Source organism: Aptenodytes patagonicus, chromosome 5 (genome assembly GCF_965638725.1).
Source record: "Aptenodytes patagonicus chromosome 5, bAptPat1.pri.cur, whole genome shotgun sequence".
Taxonomy (NCBI): domain Eukaryota; kingdom Metazoa; phylum Chordata; class Aves; order Sphenisciformes; family Spheniscidae; genus Aptenodytes; species Aptenodytes patagonicus.
The window spans coordinates 52,968,492-52,987,046 of record NC_134953.1 but is presented as its reverse complement, the minus strand read 5'-3'; the positions used below and the strand labels follow the sequence as shown (position 1 = coordinate 52,987,046).

General features: G+C 47.6%; 1 protein-coding gene across 11 annotated transcripts in view; it reads right to left on the bottom strand.

Moving 5' to 3' along the window:
- Positions 1-18,555, bottom strand: part of PACS2 (phosphofurin acidic cluster sorting protein 2) — an 84,634-nt gene that overhangs the window by 49,356 nt on the left and 16,723 nt on the right. For all 11 annotated transcript variants that reach the window (XM_076339826.1, XM_076339818.1, XM_076339817.1 and 8 more), the window contains exons 2-3: positions 5,633-5,720; positions 2,262-2,351 (exon numbers count right to left, since the gene is read on the bottom strand). In XM_076339826.1, coding sequence (XP_076195941.1) covers positions 2,262-2,351; positions 5,633-5,720 — 178 coding nt within the window. The remainder of the gene's footprint in view (positions 1-2,261; positions 2,352-5,632; positions 5,721-18,555) is intronic.

Genomic DNA, 18,555 nt, shown 5'->3' with positions numbered 1-18,555 from the left:
CCTGTGAAACCCATGGAGGGTCAGGAGAAGCAGCCATTCCAGCAGTAAGGATGATGGTAGCTCACCTGCCAGAAAGGCTACCGCTGGTCTAGCCCTAGTTAGCAAGGTGAAACAGGATCAGACACACCAATAACTCCAGTCTTACCCCAGCTGTGTAATAGAGTAACAGGAAACTCCTCCCTTCTGTTTAAGCGGAGGCCTGCCAGACACAACGGGCTGCTCGCTATTATGCCGGCCTGCACCATCACCTTTCTAGCTTAACTCTGACAAGGAAACGCTCTGTACAAAGGACAAGAATTTCACCCAGGAGAAGCAGCTGAGAAGGCAGTGACTGCAAAGATACGAGGGGCTGCAAATTCAGACAGCTAGCACAAAGCAAAGCATACACTTTGAAGAGTTGACAGTGCGATATGGAGATACTGGCTGCTGCAAGACACTGAGACCTTCTTGTGCTGTGACATCCACATGCTTCTACTTTGTGGCCCATCACCACTCTCAAATATATCCCAGGCACACTAAATTCAGACTGTATCTGGCTTAAGCTGCAGTTGTTAGCTAGGAGTAGATTCCAGCCATCATCCAATTAAGAAACAATAAAAGCTGTCATAAAAATCCTGCTGTGCCATTTCAGGAAGGCTTCCCAGGCCTTACTGCATCCAAGATCACCAATCCTTCCTGCAGTCAAGAGACCAGCAGCACACCTCTGCATTAAGCTTACTCACCTCTTCTGAAGACTCAGTGTCACGGACATCGATCTCCCCTATTCTGGCTCAATTCCCAGCCCCTTCAGGGGAAATTGAGTTAAAGGCAATGCTCTGTGTCCTGCTGCAGCATTGCTCTGAGTCCCAGAAAAAAAACAACAACAACAAAAAAAAGGTATTCCCAGTTAATTCCAAAAAGATCTGCAGAAATACTTGCTCCTTGCTGACACAGGACTTGCAGAGGGAGACCTGGTTCATCTTACAGCTCTGCTCCCAACCATGGGAAAGCTGCAGCCCCAGGACCCATGAATACGAATTCCTGGCACGTGGCTTTGTTATTCCTGTTCACAAAGGAGGGGATGCAGTGCTGCAGTTAACCCAGTCTGTGGGCTGCATCAGGACAGAACCAGAAGCATCAGCCATCTGTGTATCTGCCTGGGCAGCTGCAGGGTTATCATCCGCCTGCAATGAAATCTTACCTGCTTCAAGTCTGCACAGGTCTGAGTAACAACCAGTCTGTCTCACATCATCACGTGAGCCTTTCTCCTTACCAGATCAAACTCTTGACTTCAAAATCTAACCAACAGTCCCAAAACACAGATAATCCAGATATGAATGCTCCCGAGTGTCTGTCTGGCTCTGCTCTATGCATGCAGGATCCTCCCTCTTGCTTGCAGCAAGCCAGCCTCTATTTACCTTATTTCCCTACTCAGGAGGTAGCACCAGGGCAGCATGCTTTGAGGAAAAGAGGAACCAATAAAATACAGTTGCTCCAATTCCCAGCTATTCCTATGACTCTAGAGCCAGGAGTAACTGCATACTGCTCCTGCTTCCCCCAAATGGTGCCTCCCTCGGCAACTCCAAATCAGAGGTTCACCTGTCCCATTCCTACTACTGCCATCTGTCAGCCTGATACTCCATAACACCCCCCATGGCTGCCACCCTCCAGTGCCCATTCATAAGGAAGGCAACAAAAGGCAAAAAAAGAGCCATCCTGCTCTGCTCCAGTTCCTGCCACAGACATAACATGAAGAGGACAGACTGCAGTGAAGTCCTCATGTTCCTGGGCTCCAAACACAGGATGCACAACAAGGAAGGTACCTTAACACTGCAAATCAGCACCCTGCTCCAGGCCCTCAATGCTGAGAGGCAATTCAGACAAATTTGTGATGTTGCACTGAGGACATGCAAATTACAGTGAGTGTCTAACTTGTCTGTTCTCCCCAGACAAGTCAGGATTAGAGATCTGCCTTTCATGATGCAGGGTTGGCCCCAGAAACAATTCTAAGGGTTTATATGGCAGCTTTCCTAGTGGGCTCCCCCCTCCCCAGATCCTGGAAGCATCTGGGCCGTTTTTGCTCCAAGTCCCCAAAGCTGACTGCCCAGAGACAAGCCAAAAGAGCTCAGATAGCTCTTCAGAAATGGCTGGGACTGCCTTAAGAACAAGCATCTCTGGCAGCACTAGAAGGATCTTCACCTCAGGCTCACAACGCACCTCTGCTCACTGCAAAGCAGCAAGTCTAGCAAGCACACATGCCCCAAGGCCACATCCCACCTTACCTGCAGCGAGAAGGTCAGCGCAAGCTCTGTCTCCACATGTCCACTCGGGGGCAATACAATCTCGTGAGACCGCAGGATGCGCTTGGAGCCCTGTACAGAAACAAAGTCCATCAGGTGAATTCCCCAGAAGCCAGCCCTTACACCCCACCCCAGTCCTATTTACTGAAAACCAGGAAACATTGTCAGGGACTACCACAGAGAAAGTGAACGGATGGGTCTGACCTTGCATTTCTGTGAAATATTAATGAGATGAAAGGGAGATATTTGACTAACAAAGATTTGGGCATATTTACTGTCCCTAACTGCAACAAAGCAGCTTTTGTTCTGCCAAACCTCAGCATTCAAAAGCTACAAGTCAACCCCCACCCCTCAAGTTCAAGTCTCATATTTTGACTTCAGCCAATAGGTACAAGGCTCATCATCTCCTGGGTTCGGAGGCTGCAGCGTCATGCTTAAATCTCCGGCGTTAGCCATGACGGACTCGTCTTTTCTTTTTGTGCACACACCCCTCCCTGGGGAAAGTGGAGATTTTAACCTGTTTAAACAACTGTGAGTAGTTGGGGTTATAAAAGAAAAAATCCACTAAGCATCGCAGTGGAGTCTGGAGACCTGATAGTATTACAGGGCAACTCCAAATCAACACTGTGTGTGGGCTGCTGTACACTAACCGAGTTACTGGGCTATTTACTGTGTGAGCATTTCATTTCAGGGAATGTTTCAGGGAAAACTAGCAGGAAAGCATGACAGACTGCTGCCTAGCAAATCCTTCTGCACTGTTCAAACACAGTGGCAAGTTTGAGAGGTCTCTGGCTCAATGTTCTGCTGAGGCTGCAGATCTGGCTTTGTCCAGACAGGCTGATCTCCCAGAAGCACAGAACTGTAGCTCTCAAAAAAGCAGCATCTGGGAAATCAGAGACAGACTGGGGGAGTAAACACCTCCCAGCTACATCCAAAAGAAAATCTAGTCTGCCCACATCAGCCTCAAATAGCATCCTCAGATGAGAGAGAAGCAGAGACTCGTTTACATCCCTTCCTCCCCAAACACATCGTTCAGGCAGCCAGAGTGAATGCTGTGATTTGCAGCGGTGCCTAAGCTCCAGCAGATCACAAGACAGACAGCAGAGCAGGGTGAGAAACCGAAGGGCTCCCCCGAGGAAAAGCAGCACGCATGCAACTAAAGCACAGCTAGCCTCGCTGCTGGCAACAGCAGCATCTGTTCCGTTGGTGCAAAGCTCCTAATAGCAGCGATCTTGCTTTACTTGTTACGCAACTCAAAATCTAATGAAAGACCAAATATAGCTGCTTTTAAAAGACTGCAGCAAATAAATTAGAGCAAGAGCTCGGGAAATACAGTTGACAACTCTTTGAACATCACTGTTCAGGAGGCTGCAAGGAGACATGGGAAATGCAGGTAAGATGCTCTCATTAGGTCTGAATTCAGTCATCCCCTCTGGAAGGACTCCAGTGCCTGACACCTCGCTCTCGCAATTCCCCATACAAAGGCACTGAGTCATTTGACAGAGATCCTGTATTTGATGATCCAGTATCACCAGCCTCAAACAAGAGCCATGTCAGAAACCTGAGTGCTGGCAAGTTAAGCGTTCCTGAAAGAGCTTGTTAGCCTCATCATCATAACCTGCAAGCTATAAAGGGACTTTTAATAACAGGGCTTCAAATCTGCCTGTGTCTGAGACAGTTGCAGTGCTACTGACCTACAGTTAAACAGCACATCACAAAGAAATATGGGTGCTGATCCAGCATAAGGGACACCCAAGGTGAGGCACCCTCTGGGACAGCAGTCATCCCAACCACTGTCACCTCTAAGTCAACTGAAAGGACAGATCAAAGGCAAAAGAAGGATGGCCTGGGGATGTGAGCTGCAGTCTCGGACTTGGCAGATGAGCACCCCAAACACGGCAAGTCCTTCTGCCTTCCACTTCTTCAGGGATCTGCGCTGTTGTAGAAAGGACTGCAGAAGAAGTGCTCAGGCCCAATGTCTGACTTACTGTAGCAAGGCAGACCACAACATGTACCCAAAATAGACAAGACCCACATGTTAAAACTCCCTCTGGACTTGCAGGTCTGGGGCAGTATTTCCAACCTTTTCACCCATAAAAAGTCTAAACTGTCAGCAGTAACCTGGACAGGAAAAGGTTTTGCTCTAGTAAAAGCTACTGAATTCTCCAAACCAAGTCTGACATGCTCTACACGTAAATCATTCACTGACAAGTCTCAGGCCCTTACAGTGATGCATCCACCATCTAGGAGGACAAACATATGGAAAGCTTTCAGCCCCAACAAGCGATATCTGACAGCCTGGGAACCCACAGCCATGCTTCTTCCGAGGTCCCCATGAATCCAGGTGTGTGAAACGATTCCCTGCAATTCCCTGCCTTTCTGCTCCCTGCTGTGGGTGTGTGAATCCCCTCCAACATACAGGGACACATTTTTACCCCAGCTGGACTGCTCATGGAGATAAGAGATGGCGGTTAAATCCTCAGCTGCATTTTCTTGCACCATTAGAGCCTTCATGATTTCACCTTCCAAGCTAGATTTTGTGTGTTTTGACACAACCAGCTCTGTGCAGGGGTTTGCGCGGCTCTTTATTTGAAAAGCAGCTGCTTTTCAGCATGGTTAATGGTATTTTTCTACTTACAGGTCTCCTAGGTTTTTACTCATTAAGTACTTCAGCATCTGCAGTGGTGGGAGCACATGAGCCGAACTGATGCTGTGACACACTGTGGAACTCAGTCCCCTTCCTTCCTAGCCTGCCTCCAGGCAGCATGACCTACATGTAGGCACCTAATTAAATGGCACAAATGTATGCTGTAAAGTGGGTTATTTACCTAGGATGACAGCTGTATTTTATGGAAACAAATTAAAATGTACAGGCACCCTACAAATCCACTGACAAGCACCTGGCTTCGAAATGAGTTGGACTCCTGATAGCAGAGCTGCCCATCAGCAGAGGAAGGCCCAGTCTCCAGACCCCCCAAACCAGGACCAAGTTACCAAGATGTTCAGCCCTAAAGTGAGCTGAAGCAAGTTAAATAGAGAACCAGGCTTGGATTTAGTGGCAGCTCAGGAAGAAGAGGTGACAGCATATGATCTGTAAAGAGCATTTTTACATACAGATAAGCTCATGCTGAGCCCTCAGCAAACCATATTCTTCGCTTACAGCAGTGAAATTCAGTAAGAACATGGGGGAAGGATCACAAGAGACTCTCCACACATCCAGAATGCCCTGATGTACTTGAGAAGAAGCCCGTGGCTGCAATGGACCCTCACATGGAGGTGAAGCTCAGTTTCGGCATCTGCCAGTATTTTTACCCAAGTAACACATTTAATTCTTAGAACTGAGCAGCAATTACCTGCATTTTGACAGCAATGACCCCAGAAATAAGCTCCTTATCCAATTCCTTTAAGACTACCAGTTTCTTTAATGTCAAGCTGCACAACCTGCAAACAGGAACAGAAGAGAAACAGTTACAATCATGCCTGAAAAAGGAAAAGCTCTGAACAGCTTTTACACACAGCAGTATCCCAGTTTGAGGGAGAACAGGCTCCAGACACAAGCCACACACTGATACAGACATAAAGACAGTAGAAATATGTGAGGCTTCCCTGGCTTTTCAGACTGAATTTCTTCAACCTTTCACAAATAGAAGGAGGTAGAGAGCAGGTACATCTCACTGTTTGATACAGACCCATGGCCACATGGGAGTGCCTCAGAGCATGGACTTCCACTGACCGCAGCCTGGAAACTCTTGCTCTGAGTCAGCCCAAAAACTTTAGGGTCAGAGGAATTAAATTCCAGCAATATAAAAGCACTGGGCCAGGCTAATTTTAAACTCATCTACAAAGCTTTCCTAGATTGTTGACTTTTTCAGTTTCAGACTCCTGGCTCCCAAAGATCTCACTCCCACCTCCTCTCATCAACCCACACATTCTCCTCCTCACCCCCAAACAAAAGTGCTAGCAGGTGGCTCAGGCATCTCTAATGGGAAAGGAAGAAGAAAGAAAAAAAAAAAAAAAGGAGAGGACTCAAGCTGTGCCCTCTGGCCCTGGCATTCACATGCCACACATATGCAAGTAAATCACATTCTTTACCCAGGCAATGCTACATTGTTCTGGTTAAAGCTGTTTGCACTTCTGCCTTTCAGCACAGGGAGCTTGGGAGGGGATAAAGTTTGGACTAGGTGCAGCTGAGTTAAGGCTCTGAGGTAATGGGACCACGGTATTGGCACTGTCACAATTTCACAGAAGTTACCACCAGCTGGTGTAATTAAGAAGGCATGCCTAGAAACAGACTTCAGGGAAAGATAAACCTGAAGCAAAGACAGCTCAGCTTGAGGAAAGCAGAGGCCAGGGAAAGCTGCCAGGTGGGCTCTAGTGACTAGACGTCATCCGTCATGGTGTCCAGGAGCTGGCACTGCCTTTGTACCAGGTCCCTACCCCACGGCACGGGCATCTTTGGTCTCTGCCATGGGATGTCAGCAAGCCTCAGCATGGCTCCTCTGAAACCCACTGCAGAGCTCTTTCTCCCAGATAAAGTGTAACATCAGGGCTGTTCATGAAGGGGCCAAGTCCAGCAGTAGATGGGAAGGGAAGAGGAGCTGATGCTGGATTTTGGTGCATGCACAGGCAGCAGCAGCACAAGTGCCACTGACTGAAGCCTGCGCTTGAACTACAGGACTCCACACTGGTGCAGGAACCTGACAAGTCACCGCTGCAAGGGTGACTTGCACCTCCACCACCTTCTTCTCCACCACGGTGGGAAGCTGAAACATTGCTTTGCTGCAATGCCTGAAGGTAGACACAATCAACCTGGGTGCAAAACTGCAGGAGAGATGCAGCTAAAGGCTCTTCCCAACAGGAGCAGTGGCAGATGTTGAAGCAACTGCTGCCTGCCTCATCCAGAAACACCTGTGGCTCTGCCTGAACTCTGCCCTCTCGCACGGGGCTAGAACAGGGAAGAGATGGTCTTAGCTCTTACAGTCTTCACTCAAGCACCTCTCCAAACCTGCCCTTGCCAGTCCCTTCTCCACCCCAGACCACACTATCTGCTCTCCCTGCTCATTTGTAAAGCACTGGTTCCTGCTATCAGCCCCCCCAAAACCAAGAGAAAGAGAGAACTAAAAGCTCTCTCCTTTGCAGAGTTTGCATCAGAAGACAGCACAGCCAGAGATGCTATAGAAATTACAAGGAAGGTGGAAAAACTGGGTCTGCCTGGGCCTCCGTTCACCTCTGTCACACCACCAGCAGCTGTGCCCAGTGTCATGGAGACAAACACGCTAGGGAGCGCGAGCCTGGAGGTGCTGGGCACCAGAGGAGGGACGGCAGAAGCGGACAAGACAGCTGCAGCTGGGCTGGTGGAGGGGAAACCAAGCGTGCTTTCACCCATGGGCAGCGCCTCCCCCTGAGCGAAGCAGGCACCTTGCAGAAGCAGGACAGCAGAGACCAGCGCATCCAACTGCAAACACAGTGTCCCTGTGCACTGGAAGTCAGGCGAAACTGCATCCCTCAACCCGGAGCGCAGGAGAGGCCGCCGGCTTTCCCTCCACACTCCCAACAAAACGGCAAGCACAGACGCACATGGCTGCTGCAGTGAAGCAGCCAGGCCAGGATCTGGAGAAAGGAGGCTGTGATGCCATTTGTTTTCTTTGTAATGCTGTAGCTGGAGGACAATCACGCTCGGCTTGCCAAAACCCACAGAGCTCTGGCTGGTCAGGTGCTGAGAGCAGAGGTAGGACAACACACTGGCATTGTCTCGGCTGACAGGCAAGGAACAAAGGCCTTTTCTCTCCGCCCCGAGCTCGAGGATGAAAAAGGTACGGGAAGAAACAATGATGTTCTCAGCACACACAGCAGAGCACAAGGAGAGCGTTCTGTTCTCCGCCGGGCATTCCTTCAATTCATCATTTATGAGCTTTGATCAAGCCCTGTGGAGCACTTGCTGCTTGGAAAAAAAATTGAAAAAAATTAAAAGCCTCCTTTACAGCAATCAGAAAAACAAAAGCAGTTAAAAAAGACATGGGACGCATCTGCTTTCTTTATCCCCTATCGCTGGGCTGCTGGTACTAAAAGGCACTTCACACAAACAACAACAAAATGTTTATATTCTCCATCGGGAGGCGGGGGAGGATAAAATCAGAGTTTAAGTCCCACCAAATCACTCTTACCCTCAACACACTTACTGTTCTGGGTTGTCTGTCTAAGTTTGCAGCTTACAAATCAAAGTAACCTTCAGAATACATGGCAGAAAGGTGCCGTACCTTACTCAGATAATCATGAAAAGTCATATTCAAGCACGTCACTGCATCCAGAGACAGCATCGTGCCCCTGCCGCCAGCACAAGGATCCTGAACCACTCACACCTACAGGTACGGCAAGGATTTGTCTGCCGTAACTGCCTCTGATAACAGCAGCAGCTCCTTCCATACACTTATCTTTTGCCTAGATTTTGCTGTACTTCCATTAAATCTCAGGGATCTGGGATCTCTGAGGAGGGGGGATCTCAGGAAGGGGACCAGTCTCACAAAACACTTCTATCAATGAGCCTGTTAATTTGGAAGTTTCACATACATACATATTTGATCTCTGTGAATGCAGGGAAAATAACCTAGAGCACAGACAGATGAGGGGAAATGAGGAAGCCTCAAGTCCAGAGCTGAAAGAGCCTGAAGTATTTTGAGCTGTCTATAAAAAGCCTGGGACTGTAATACAGGAGGTGCAGGCAAATGCTTTCTTTGCATGTTTGTTTCAGCACTGACCCATGGTTGCATATGGTGAGTTAAGCTAGCAAAAACACTAAGTTAGCCGAAGCAGTGTTAAATAAGGGCAATGGAAATCTGAGAGCCAAGATTTCCACCCTTTTTTGAAAGTTCATAGTAGGTCTCCCTGCTAGGAACACAGCTGGGTCCCACGCAGCAGCAGGCAGTGCCTGCTGAGGAGCTTGCGTCCCCTCTAGTCACACACGTCCCCCCCACGGCAAGGAGGCACGAGGTACTTGCCTGACCCCGTTCTCAGGTTAACAAATCATGAGCCAGCTTAATGCGTTCCACAAGAATAAAACCCTTCATCTTTTTACATCACTGCTGCTAGAATGCAGTTTTAAAGAGGAAACCTGGACCTGACCCAATGGTTTAGACTCGCCCTGCTAATGCAAGTAGTGCCGAATAGCTTCATCACGAGCTCTTTGCTCAGGGAAGCAGTTATCTGCAAAGAACATAACATTTTGGTAACCGAGATCCAGCAAACATGCCCAGAACAACCAAATAGTGTCGCATTCTTTACTCGCTGGATGCTTTGCTTTTGCATCCCTCTGAGTAGAAAGATCAGGAAAATAAACCCCCTCCAAGAAAAAGTCTGCCTCACCAAATTAAATGTCTGTGTCTCCACAGGGAGCACAGTAATTGCACTGAGACCTCACTCACGCAGAGACAGTCAAATCAACAGGAAGGAAAAATTAAAAATTAAAGACCTGTATTTTAATTAAGCCCCATAGAAGTCGAGAATAATAACAGATGCATCCACAGCTATAAGGGGCTCCAAGTGCAAGACAGGAGCTGTGGCAGGAAGACTCTAGCTCACTACAGAGGTACCCTTTGTCCAGGTTAAAAGCTGTGAAGACATTGTTCCTAGAGAAAACATTTCATGCCAGGAGCACTCTCCTCCGAGGTCTGTAAACCTCAATCAGCCGATGGCTATAAGGAAGGAATTGGTCTCTGTGTGGTCACTGGACAGTTTCACCTCACGCAAGTTATTTCAGCATTTCAGGACAGCAAAGCAGCCTCCTACCCCAATGCTTTCAACCTCAACTTCTGAGTGTTTTGCTCTGAGCTGACACTTTACACCAAAGTCAGTCCCAAAATAAATCGTGAGCCACTTGAAGGAGAAGTGGAGGGAGACACCCGCCTACACACATGCTTGCCCAGACAAACAGTCATTCTGCACATAGCTACAGGGGCGTCTGCGCAGGAGAGGCCAGAGTGAGAAGCCCTGAGCAGCATTTTTCCAAGACAGCTGCTCAAGCAAGGTATGAATGCTTGCAGCGCACGAACAACCAACTGAACAAGCAGTTTCTTATGCCTGCTTCGCCCATGCCCAGGAAGAAAAGAACATGGATGTACTCATTGCTGCATTTACATGCTAAAGGCAGAGCTGTGTACTGGCCTAGGAGAGTTAGCTTGGGGAGAAAGCAGGGGAGAAGAGCTGTCCTCTGATGCTACTAAAGGATCAGAGTGGGGCCTCCGGGCAAGGGTATCAATGGTAGAAGCTGCAGGAAGAATGCTTCTTCACTTTCCAGAGCTTATGAGCTAATGCCCTCAAAATGATCTAATCTCGGTCCCGTTCCCAGGTAAGCTCCAAAGCAGGAACAAATTAAATGAGAAGACAGAGGTCAAGCACCCCAATTTCTGTCATGCCAGAAACAACCTGAGTAACTTGCAAAGAAACATAATAGTCCTGTATTAGTCTCTGCTTACTTCTCCTTCATTCATACTTACCACCAAGCTAAACGGCAACCTTCAGCCAGCTATTCGGGCTACAGATCCATTCAAGCAAGCTTTAAGAAGCCAGGAAACAATTGCAGAGCAAGTATTTTCATTGTTCTTGTTCTCAAGGATCTTGAAATCCTCTTCCCAGCATTAATACAGAGAATTAAGCTCTTAAGATTCTAGAGACTAAGATCCACAGAAGTGCTGTAGCAAGCAGGTCTTGTTCAGACAGGTAAGAGGATGGCAGCTTATTTTACGCAACAGGCTCTACCCAGGACCTCACCAAGGACACACATACACAGCCAGACACTATCCTTTTACAGCTGAAATACTGTCCTGCTCACTTCAAATATATTACAAATATACCTGCTCCAAACTGAGCATGCAAAAGGGGTGGGGGTGTCAAAATTTTGCAGACCTGCATCATTTTTAAAAGATCCTAGAATTCTGCATGGGCACATTTGCTATTTGAGAAGCAGCATGCAGTTAATATGACCAAGGATTAAAGCACATCCGAGCTTAGATACTCCAATCCAACTATCAGCTGGAAAATGCCGAGAGATGTCTTCCTTCAGTGGGACAAGACATTGCTGGCTGGCTCTAGGAGATTCACCCGAGGCAGAAAGGAATCAGGACCCCTGCAAGCCAAATAACTCTGGCTCACAAAACACAGAGTTTACATAGTCCATTGGCACTTCTCATTTCTTAGCGCTTCAGTAGTCTGGAAGGGAAAGGGCACTACTGAGGCACAGCGATGCTGGTGAAACCCACAGGGGTTAAAGCTAAATCTCCACAGCTCCACATACTCTTCAGGTAGCCAAGCAAAACTTCTTGTGCAAGCTGGCAGTTGTGTCACACCATGTTCTGACTACCTGGCTGAGACCTGATGCATTCCAAGTCACACCGGCAGGAAGTCAGCCTGTCTGTCACCAACCACTCGCCTCTAGGTACGTACGTGCTCTGAACTGTGCTACAGAGAAACAGCAGCTTTCTCTCCCTTTAAGAAGTCGTTTCAGCGGGAGCTGAAGCAGCTCTCTTCACGTATCTGTTGACCTCAGTTGGGATCTCAGTTCTTGCACACACTGCTATACATTTGGCTTCTTTTCATTTTGATGGTTTCAAATCCCTTTACAGAATGACTTGGGGGCGGGGGGGGGGGACGACACCCAACAAAACACAAAGCAGGGATTAGGTCTGTTTCTCAGACAATGGAATGCAAAGGAGTTAGACAAACTCACCTATGTTTTCACACCATGCTGCCTGCAAACCCAAGCACAGACAGAAGACTAGTTAAATACACCTCTCCTGGCTTGCCTCTTTCAAACCCATCATCCAGAACACCAGGACTGCACGGCATCCTGACACCAAAGTGAGCATCAATGAAAGAGCTTATGGTACTGGTGGATTAGGCTTGATCAACGTTTTTAAAGTTTTGAGGCAACAGGAAGGTGTTTTATTAGCTTTAAAGACTAACATCAGCAAATAACAAAAAGCTGATTCATGGTTAAGGCTCCTTTGACAGACCATCAGGATTACATTTTCTATTTTACAGATGACACAAACACATCTGGCATTTGTTGTATTAATTTAGTAGTAGCTGGAGTAACCAGAGGCACAACCACCAAGGAATGAGCAGCAAGATGGAGACAGACCAGGCATAGCCACATCCATCTGCCCAAAGGCCAGCGGTAGCTGCGGGTCTAACAAGCTTGTACACGATACCCATGCACCCCCATGCACCGCAGTACAGCCTCTTGCCCGGAAAGCCTCGCAGCACTGAAATGCCAGTCTCCCAATTGAGCACCTAATGAGAGCAGTCAAAGTAGCACGTCAGGGAGGGGGAGCCTTTAGGATGTGAGTTGGTCAAGCCATTTCTGTAGCTAGGGCTTCACTTCTCAGCTAGCCAGCAACAAAACAAAGGCACAACCCACTAAGTTTATGTGAGCCAGCCAGGGTGGAGGGCAGCTCCCACCACATGCCTTACCAATTGGCACAAAAGCGTATATACAAATGAGCAAACGAATCACGCCCCAAACCAAAAGGAGACTCTGGGAGGAGGAATGCAAAAACAAATTGGGGGGTAGGGGATGAAGAAGAAAGACTTTCACAGCTGGAACAAACCCAGCAGCTCTCCCCTCCCTGGCTCACCCCTCCCTTGCATGCCTTCCTTATGCAACCTGCTTTCTCCTCGCTGGCCCCCTGCCCCAGACAGCAGCGCTTGTCACACAGCAGGCTGATCGCTGGGATCGGCTATTCCAGGCATGCTATGGGAACGCTCTCCCTGCCTGCCAGGAGCAGTTCCCATCTGCCCCTGAACCCTCTGGGACTAGCGGGAGCTGCACAAAGTAGCCAGCAGATGAGAAGGACCATCAGAGCTAAAGGCTTCCTGATCTGTCCACAGCTTGCCGCAAAGCACAGAGCTGCACATCTCTGCCTTCATTTGTACCAGCATCCCCCTCCCAAGCTGACAGTGCTGCAGCCAGCTGCAAGAACAAAGACAGTGCCCAGCCTTCCAGCATACACCAGAGGAAATCCTTGCAGTGGTAGCTAGCTCTGTTAAGAGGCACCAGTCAGTGAGATGAAAGGGTTAAAGAAAATGCCTCAAAGCACATGTTTTCTCCAGCATGTGCCTTGCCTGGATGATAACCCTCACTCTTTCCCCTGTCCTCTCCTCCACCACATCCATGCCTCAACACTGAGTACAGCATCCCCAACGCAGCGGCAGCAGCATCAGGTTGGGAACTGTAATGTCTCCACAGCAACTAGGGATGTCACAGACCACACGTGACCAACTCCCCGCAACCATGCAACAAATGAGACCAGCTCCTCTGTCAGCCTGCTTGTTCCTCCTCACTCCCCTCCGGAGTAGTCTGATGGCAAATCCTCCTTCACTACTGTGTCAAGAACCGTGTTCTCAAAACAGCCACTTCCCCAGCAGCTCCCCTGCCCCGTCTCAAGCCTGTATGCACTCAGCAGCGAGGAGCTGGCATGCAGATGGCAGCTGGGCGTAGGCAGATTCAGAGGGAGGTCCTGCACCAGCCAGGCTGTTTCAGTATTCTGTGAGGGTTTTTTGATAGTAGGAAGCACAGGTCTCCAAGCACTCGTGCACTTGACTACTTTCAAAATGCTAGGTGCTACCCTCCTTCTCATTCCCACTGCTGAATGCCCCACAGCAAGAGCTTGCTGCCGTGCCACCTGGTGCTGTGCTCTCTGCGCACTCCTGTTAGCCACTTGGTACCCCAGGGAGACACCACAGTTCCAGCTACAGCACATGCTATACCCAAGGCCTCCAAATCATTAGAGGCCAGGACTCAGCCTGAAATATCCTGATTTTCCCCTTTGTAAATCAGCCATCAAAAGCCCCCATGAAGAGGAGAGAACTATGCCAACAGGAGCTTTGACTTCAGACCATGTCAGAAGAGCTTGTAACAAAGAGCTCAGTTCTGCTTGGGTTGCCCGTCACTGTGATCTCTTCATCATGAGAAATCAGGACTAAGAAGCCTCCAGCTAAGAAAGCAGGCAAGGAAAAACAGATGGCTTCTCGGTGTCCCCAAATCAGAGCTTGCTCTCAGGGCATGAACAATTTGCCATCTCTCTGCCTTACTTCTCTCCACTTCGAATAGCTTCCATGACACTTTCTGATGCAGAGGCGAGCTGAACAGCTTGTCACTCCAGAGACCAGACAGGCTCACACCATGGGTTGCATCAAATTACTTCTCACTCAGCCATCCCCAAATGCTGCGCCGTTCACAAGCCACAGTCAGACATGTGGCCCTCCCAGTCAAAGCCAAGATCCTGATGGCATGTAGTTCTTAAGACCTGGTGCTTCTCTGAAAGACAACCACCATACACCATTCTGAATAAACAGACTTTCTGAAAACTGTTGTAGGAGGTTTTTTAAAGGAGTTTTGCTTTTGGGGGTGGGTTTTTCTCTTTGTTTTTTAAGCTTGCTTTTCTCTTGCTGACCCATCTGGACCCAAGGCAGCAAAGCCAGGGCAGGTGGCCCATTCCTAACAGACCGTCATTCTGTAACCTTGATTTAAACCAGTTGCATCAAGAGCCAGATGAACAGGGTTTTGTTTGTGAAGTTTGCAATATGGCCTGAAATAAACAAAATGGGAGAACTGCACAGGCATAATTTAGAGCCCAAATGGCTGTTTGCTTTTTTACTGAGAACTCAAAATGTCCTATAAGGGTAAAGGCAGAGCAGCCAGCAGCAGTGAAAAACATTTGTGAACTTTGATGGTACGTTTCGTATCAGCCAGCACAACAATCAAATATGCAAAGCATCTTGCTGGCAGGCTTGCTTTCAGACTAGAAGAACACTTCACAGATCGCAATGCTGTTCTCATTGCAGCAAGGTTGTCAAAGCCTGCCATTCTGGCCTTCTTCAAGATCAGCATGTGCAGCCAGTCACCCCAATACCTCACAGAGCCAATGGTCTAGGCTGTTCCTTTACTTGCCCCATGTTTAACGCTGGCTCCCTCCTCCCCTGACTCCAGAGATGAAAGGGATGATGGTCAAACAGATATCAGAATTTGTTACCTAAGTTAGAAACATAATTTTTTGCACAATTCTCATCATGCCTCAAACACAGGAGGACTATATAGCACCCCAAAGTATGATTTCTTTCCAGCATGCAGAGGTTCCAAAATACAGCACTCGTAACCCGAACTACAGGGAAGGAGCAGCAAAGGGAAAGTTGCAACTCCAAGCCCCAATGTATTCAACAGCAGGTCGGAAGGAAGGTTAGGAGAACCACCAGCTCCATAAAGAGCAATTCCTGCAGCTGTACCAAACATCCTGCATAATGCTCACAGCACCTCAGCTGTTTGCTCTGACAGCACTGTGGCACACAAGCACCGAGTCCCTCTGAGCCCCACAGCACCGGCTCATCTGTGCACAGGTACTTCGAACAGGGGACTGCAACGCTGACAACCGATTTGCTCTCTGGCCACAGCTCAAAGGATGCTTCCAAATCAAACACATTAAAATAGTTATAAAAGGAAGGTTCTTTCCCAGAAGCATTTATTTAAATTTGAATGGTGCCAGTTTTCACAAGGCAACAACACACAGCTGACAAAGCAGCCTCCATAAGCACTAAATATAATTCACAAAGAACTCCGGATCCTGCCACTAGAGCTGGGCAACTCTATTCAGCATTAAACACATTGGAAACACTGGTTAACATCCCTCAAACTGGAACAAAACATCAAGGGTAAGACAGCTGAAATGTACTATCCCTTGCAGATTTGTCTCCCCAGAAAGGAAGGGGCAAACCGAGAGGAGCTTTGCAATATTAACAGTGGTCAAAAAAGGTCTGAAAATGCAAAAGCGTTCAGCACTCCTTGCAAGGAAAGAAATGCCTCTTGATGCCTTTGGTTGAAGCTGCATTGTGCTCCAGCACCTATCCCTTGCTTTTCTTCCATCAAATATTCTGGGCAGTGCCTGCTCATTTGCACACTGCCTGCTAGAGTGCTCAGAAGAGCACAGACAAGCTGGGAAGGAAGTCCCCGAAGAACAGGAATAAGGGATCTGGTGAGATTTTAAAAGCCAAAAAGTTAGCCACATTACTTAGGTTGATGGAAGAACAAGATGGCTGAAGTGAAACTACCACCAGTACTGCCAGGGAAGAAACTTCAGCAGTAACCAGAAGTGATATTTTAACTTCCAAAACCAGCCAAACTGGACTGAGAAGGCTTACAGAGACTGCAGTGCCTAGCCTGCTGTCAAGCACAACACAAGCTCTCCACCAAGGGCCTTGAAAACTACAGAACCCACCAAAAGTGCACTAATGAACAGAAACTAGGATCTCTTGTAGCCTTTAAAGCTGACCCACGGAGGTTACTTTACAGTGCAGCACCAGCAGATTTAGCATTGACAAAAACTGCATCAAACATCTTCCCCCCACTCTGAGGAGACACCTGAATGGGAAGGAACCCATACCACCAAGCTGTCCTTATGGCCTGGGGGGTGGCCAGGAGGAGATGCATTTCCAGGCCTTGCAGTGGGGTTGCAAACAGCTCAGGTGTTCAGAGCACTTCTGATCCCCTCTCAATGAGGGCAGCTTCCTTTAGGGAAACTCCCAGGCTCCAGGTGATCTCAAAATGTCTCTCAACAACACTTTAAAAATGTCTTCCCCCCCCCCCCGATCTTTCTCTTCACATCTAAATATACTCTGTATGCTCTACTTTAAAGAGCTGCTACTGAAAAAGAAAGCACTTGTTTGGAAATAACTCAGCACAAGGTTTTCTGTTTGTTTTCTTTTCTGTAAAAACTCCTCGTGACTGAGATTTCACTGCATTTCTCATGGAAAAGGGAGAAAACCTGGCAACTCAGACTTGGCTTACCCTCTTTACTGAAAGCTTACATCACCTTTAAGTTGATCAGGGAAAAAAGGAAACACAATTTTTACTAAAGGAGTTCAGAAGAACCACCAGTATCAAACACTTGCAGTAGCGTGCAGAACGCAGGGATTTGCTCTGGCAAAACATTTGCATTTGCTTAATATTCTAAACCTCTTCAGCAGTTGTCGGGAGTTGAGCTGGCAAGCAGAGATTCAATATTATTTAGATATTACATTTCTTCAGCATCATTGCTGGTGATATTTCATTCCTGAAAGCAATAAGGGAGCAGCAAAGCAAACTAAATGCCTGAACTTGTTAGTTCAATTTGTCAAGAATATTTATTAAAATATAAAAGTGACCTGTGTAAACAAGCAAAACAGTAAGCTGTGATAGACACAAGGTGTTCTGAAACGCTGGTCTTCACTGCTCAGAACTTGTTCCAGACTCCCATAAGATTTTTAATGCTGAATATAAGCAATGAAATAGTAAGTGATTTATAACAATCATAACCCATTCAGTCCTCACAACCTTTCATCGGGCCTACGAGTTCCCACTGAACCCAGATTTATCAAGATAAACTGTAGATGCTCTACAGAATAAGCAGATGGAGGTAAATGAGGCACGAACGAGCAGAGGCTGGATGCAAGGCGACTCCTCCTCTGCAGGATATTAAGGTTCACTGCTGGGAGGGATTACCGAGGAGCCTTATCCAGCATTAAGATAGAGTTACTCCATTTGTGAACAGGACTACACCATGAGATCACTCATAGAGACCAAACTCTACAGCCAGACCAGTCTCAGGTCCCTGAAAATGTTCTCTTCTAATACATTTGCCTGATGCAATCAGCTAACACTAACATGACAGTGATGCTAAGAGCAAGGAATGGGTATCAGCATCATTTTGTGGTCAGTGCTTCTATTTATGGATGAGGCAAGGAGCATCCCGAAAGCAGGTGCCACATACTCAGGCTGTCAAAGAACATTTCTGTCACAGAAACAGTTGAGGATCATCAGTGGGGATGAGACAGGGACAAGTACCACAATATTTTTTCAACCATCGGGATGGGATGTATCCTTAATTTTATGCCCTCCTCACTCAGAGGACCACACTCAACCTCTGATTTTCACTACGTGACGACAGCTAATACCAAGCACATCAAACTTTGCATCGGGGCCTATGGCTAGTCATACATTAAATGTATTTATGTACATCATATGTTTCTGACTGCTGAGATTTTTCACCAATAGCCTCAAATACACTAACAGGCAAATGATCTAAACACCACATTTTCTAAAGCTGTTAAATGTTCCACATCTGGCAGATTGAGCTGAGATTTAAAAGGATGATGCAAGAAATTCTCTGTTGGAGTACCTGTAAAACATTAAACCTGCTTCTCTGTGCCCATCTGTTACAAGGCAATACAAATCCACCACCCCTCATGCTCTTTT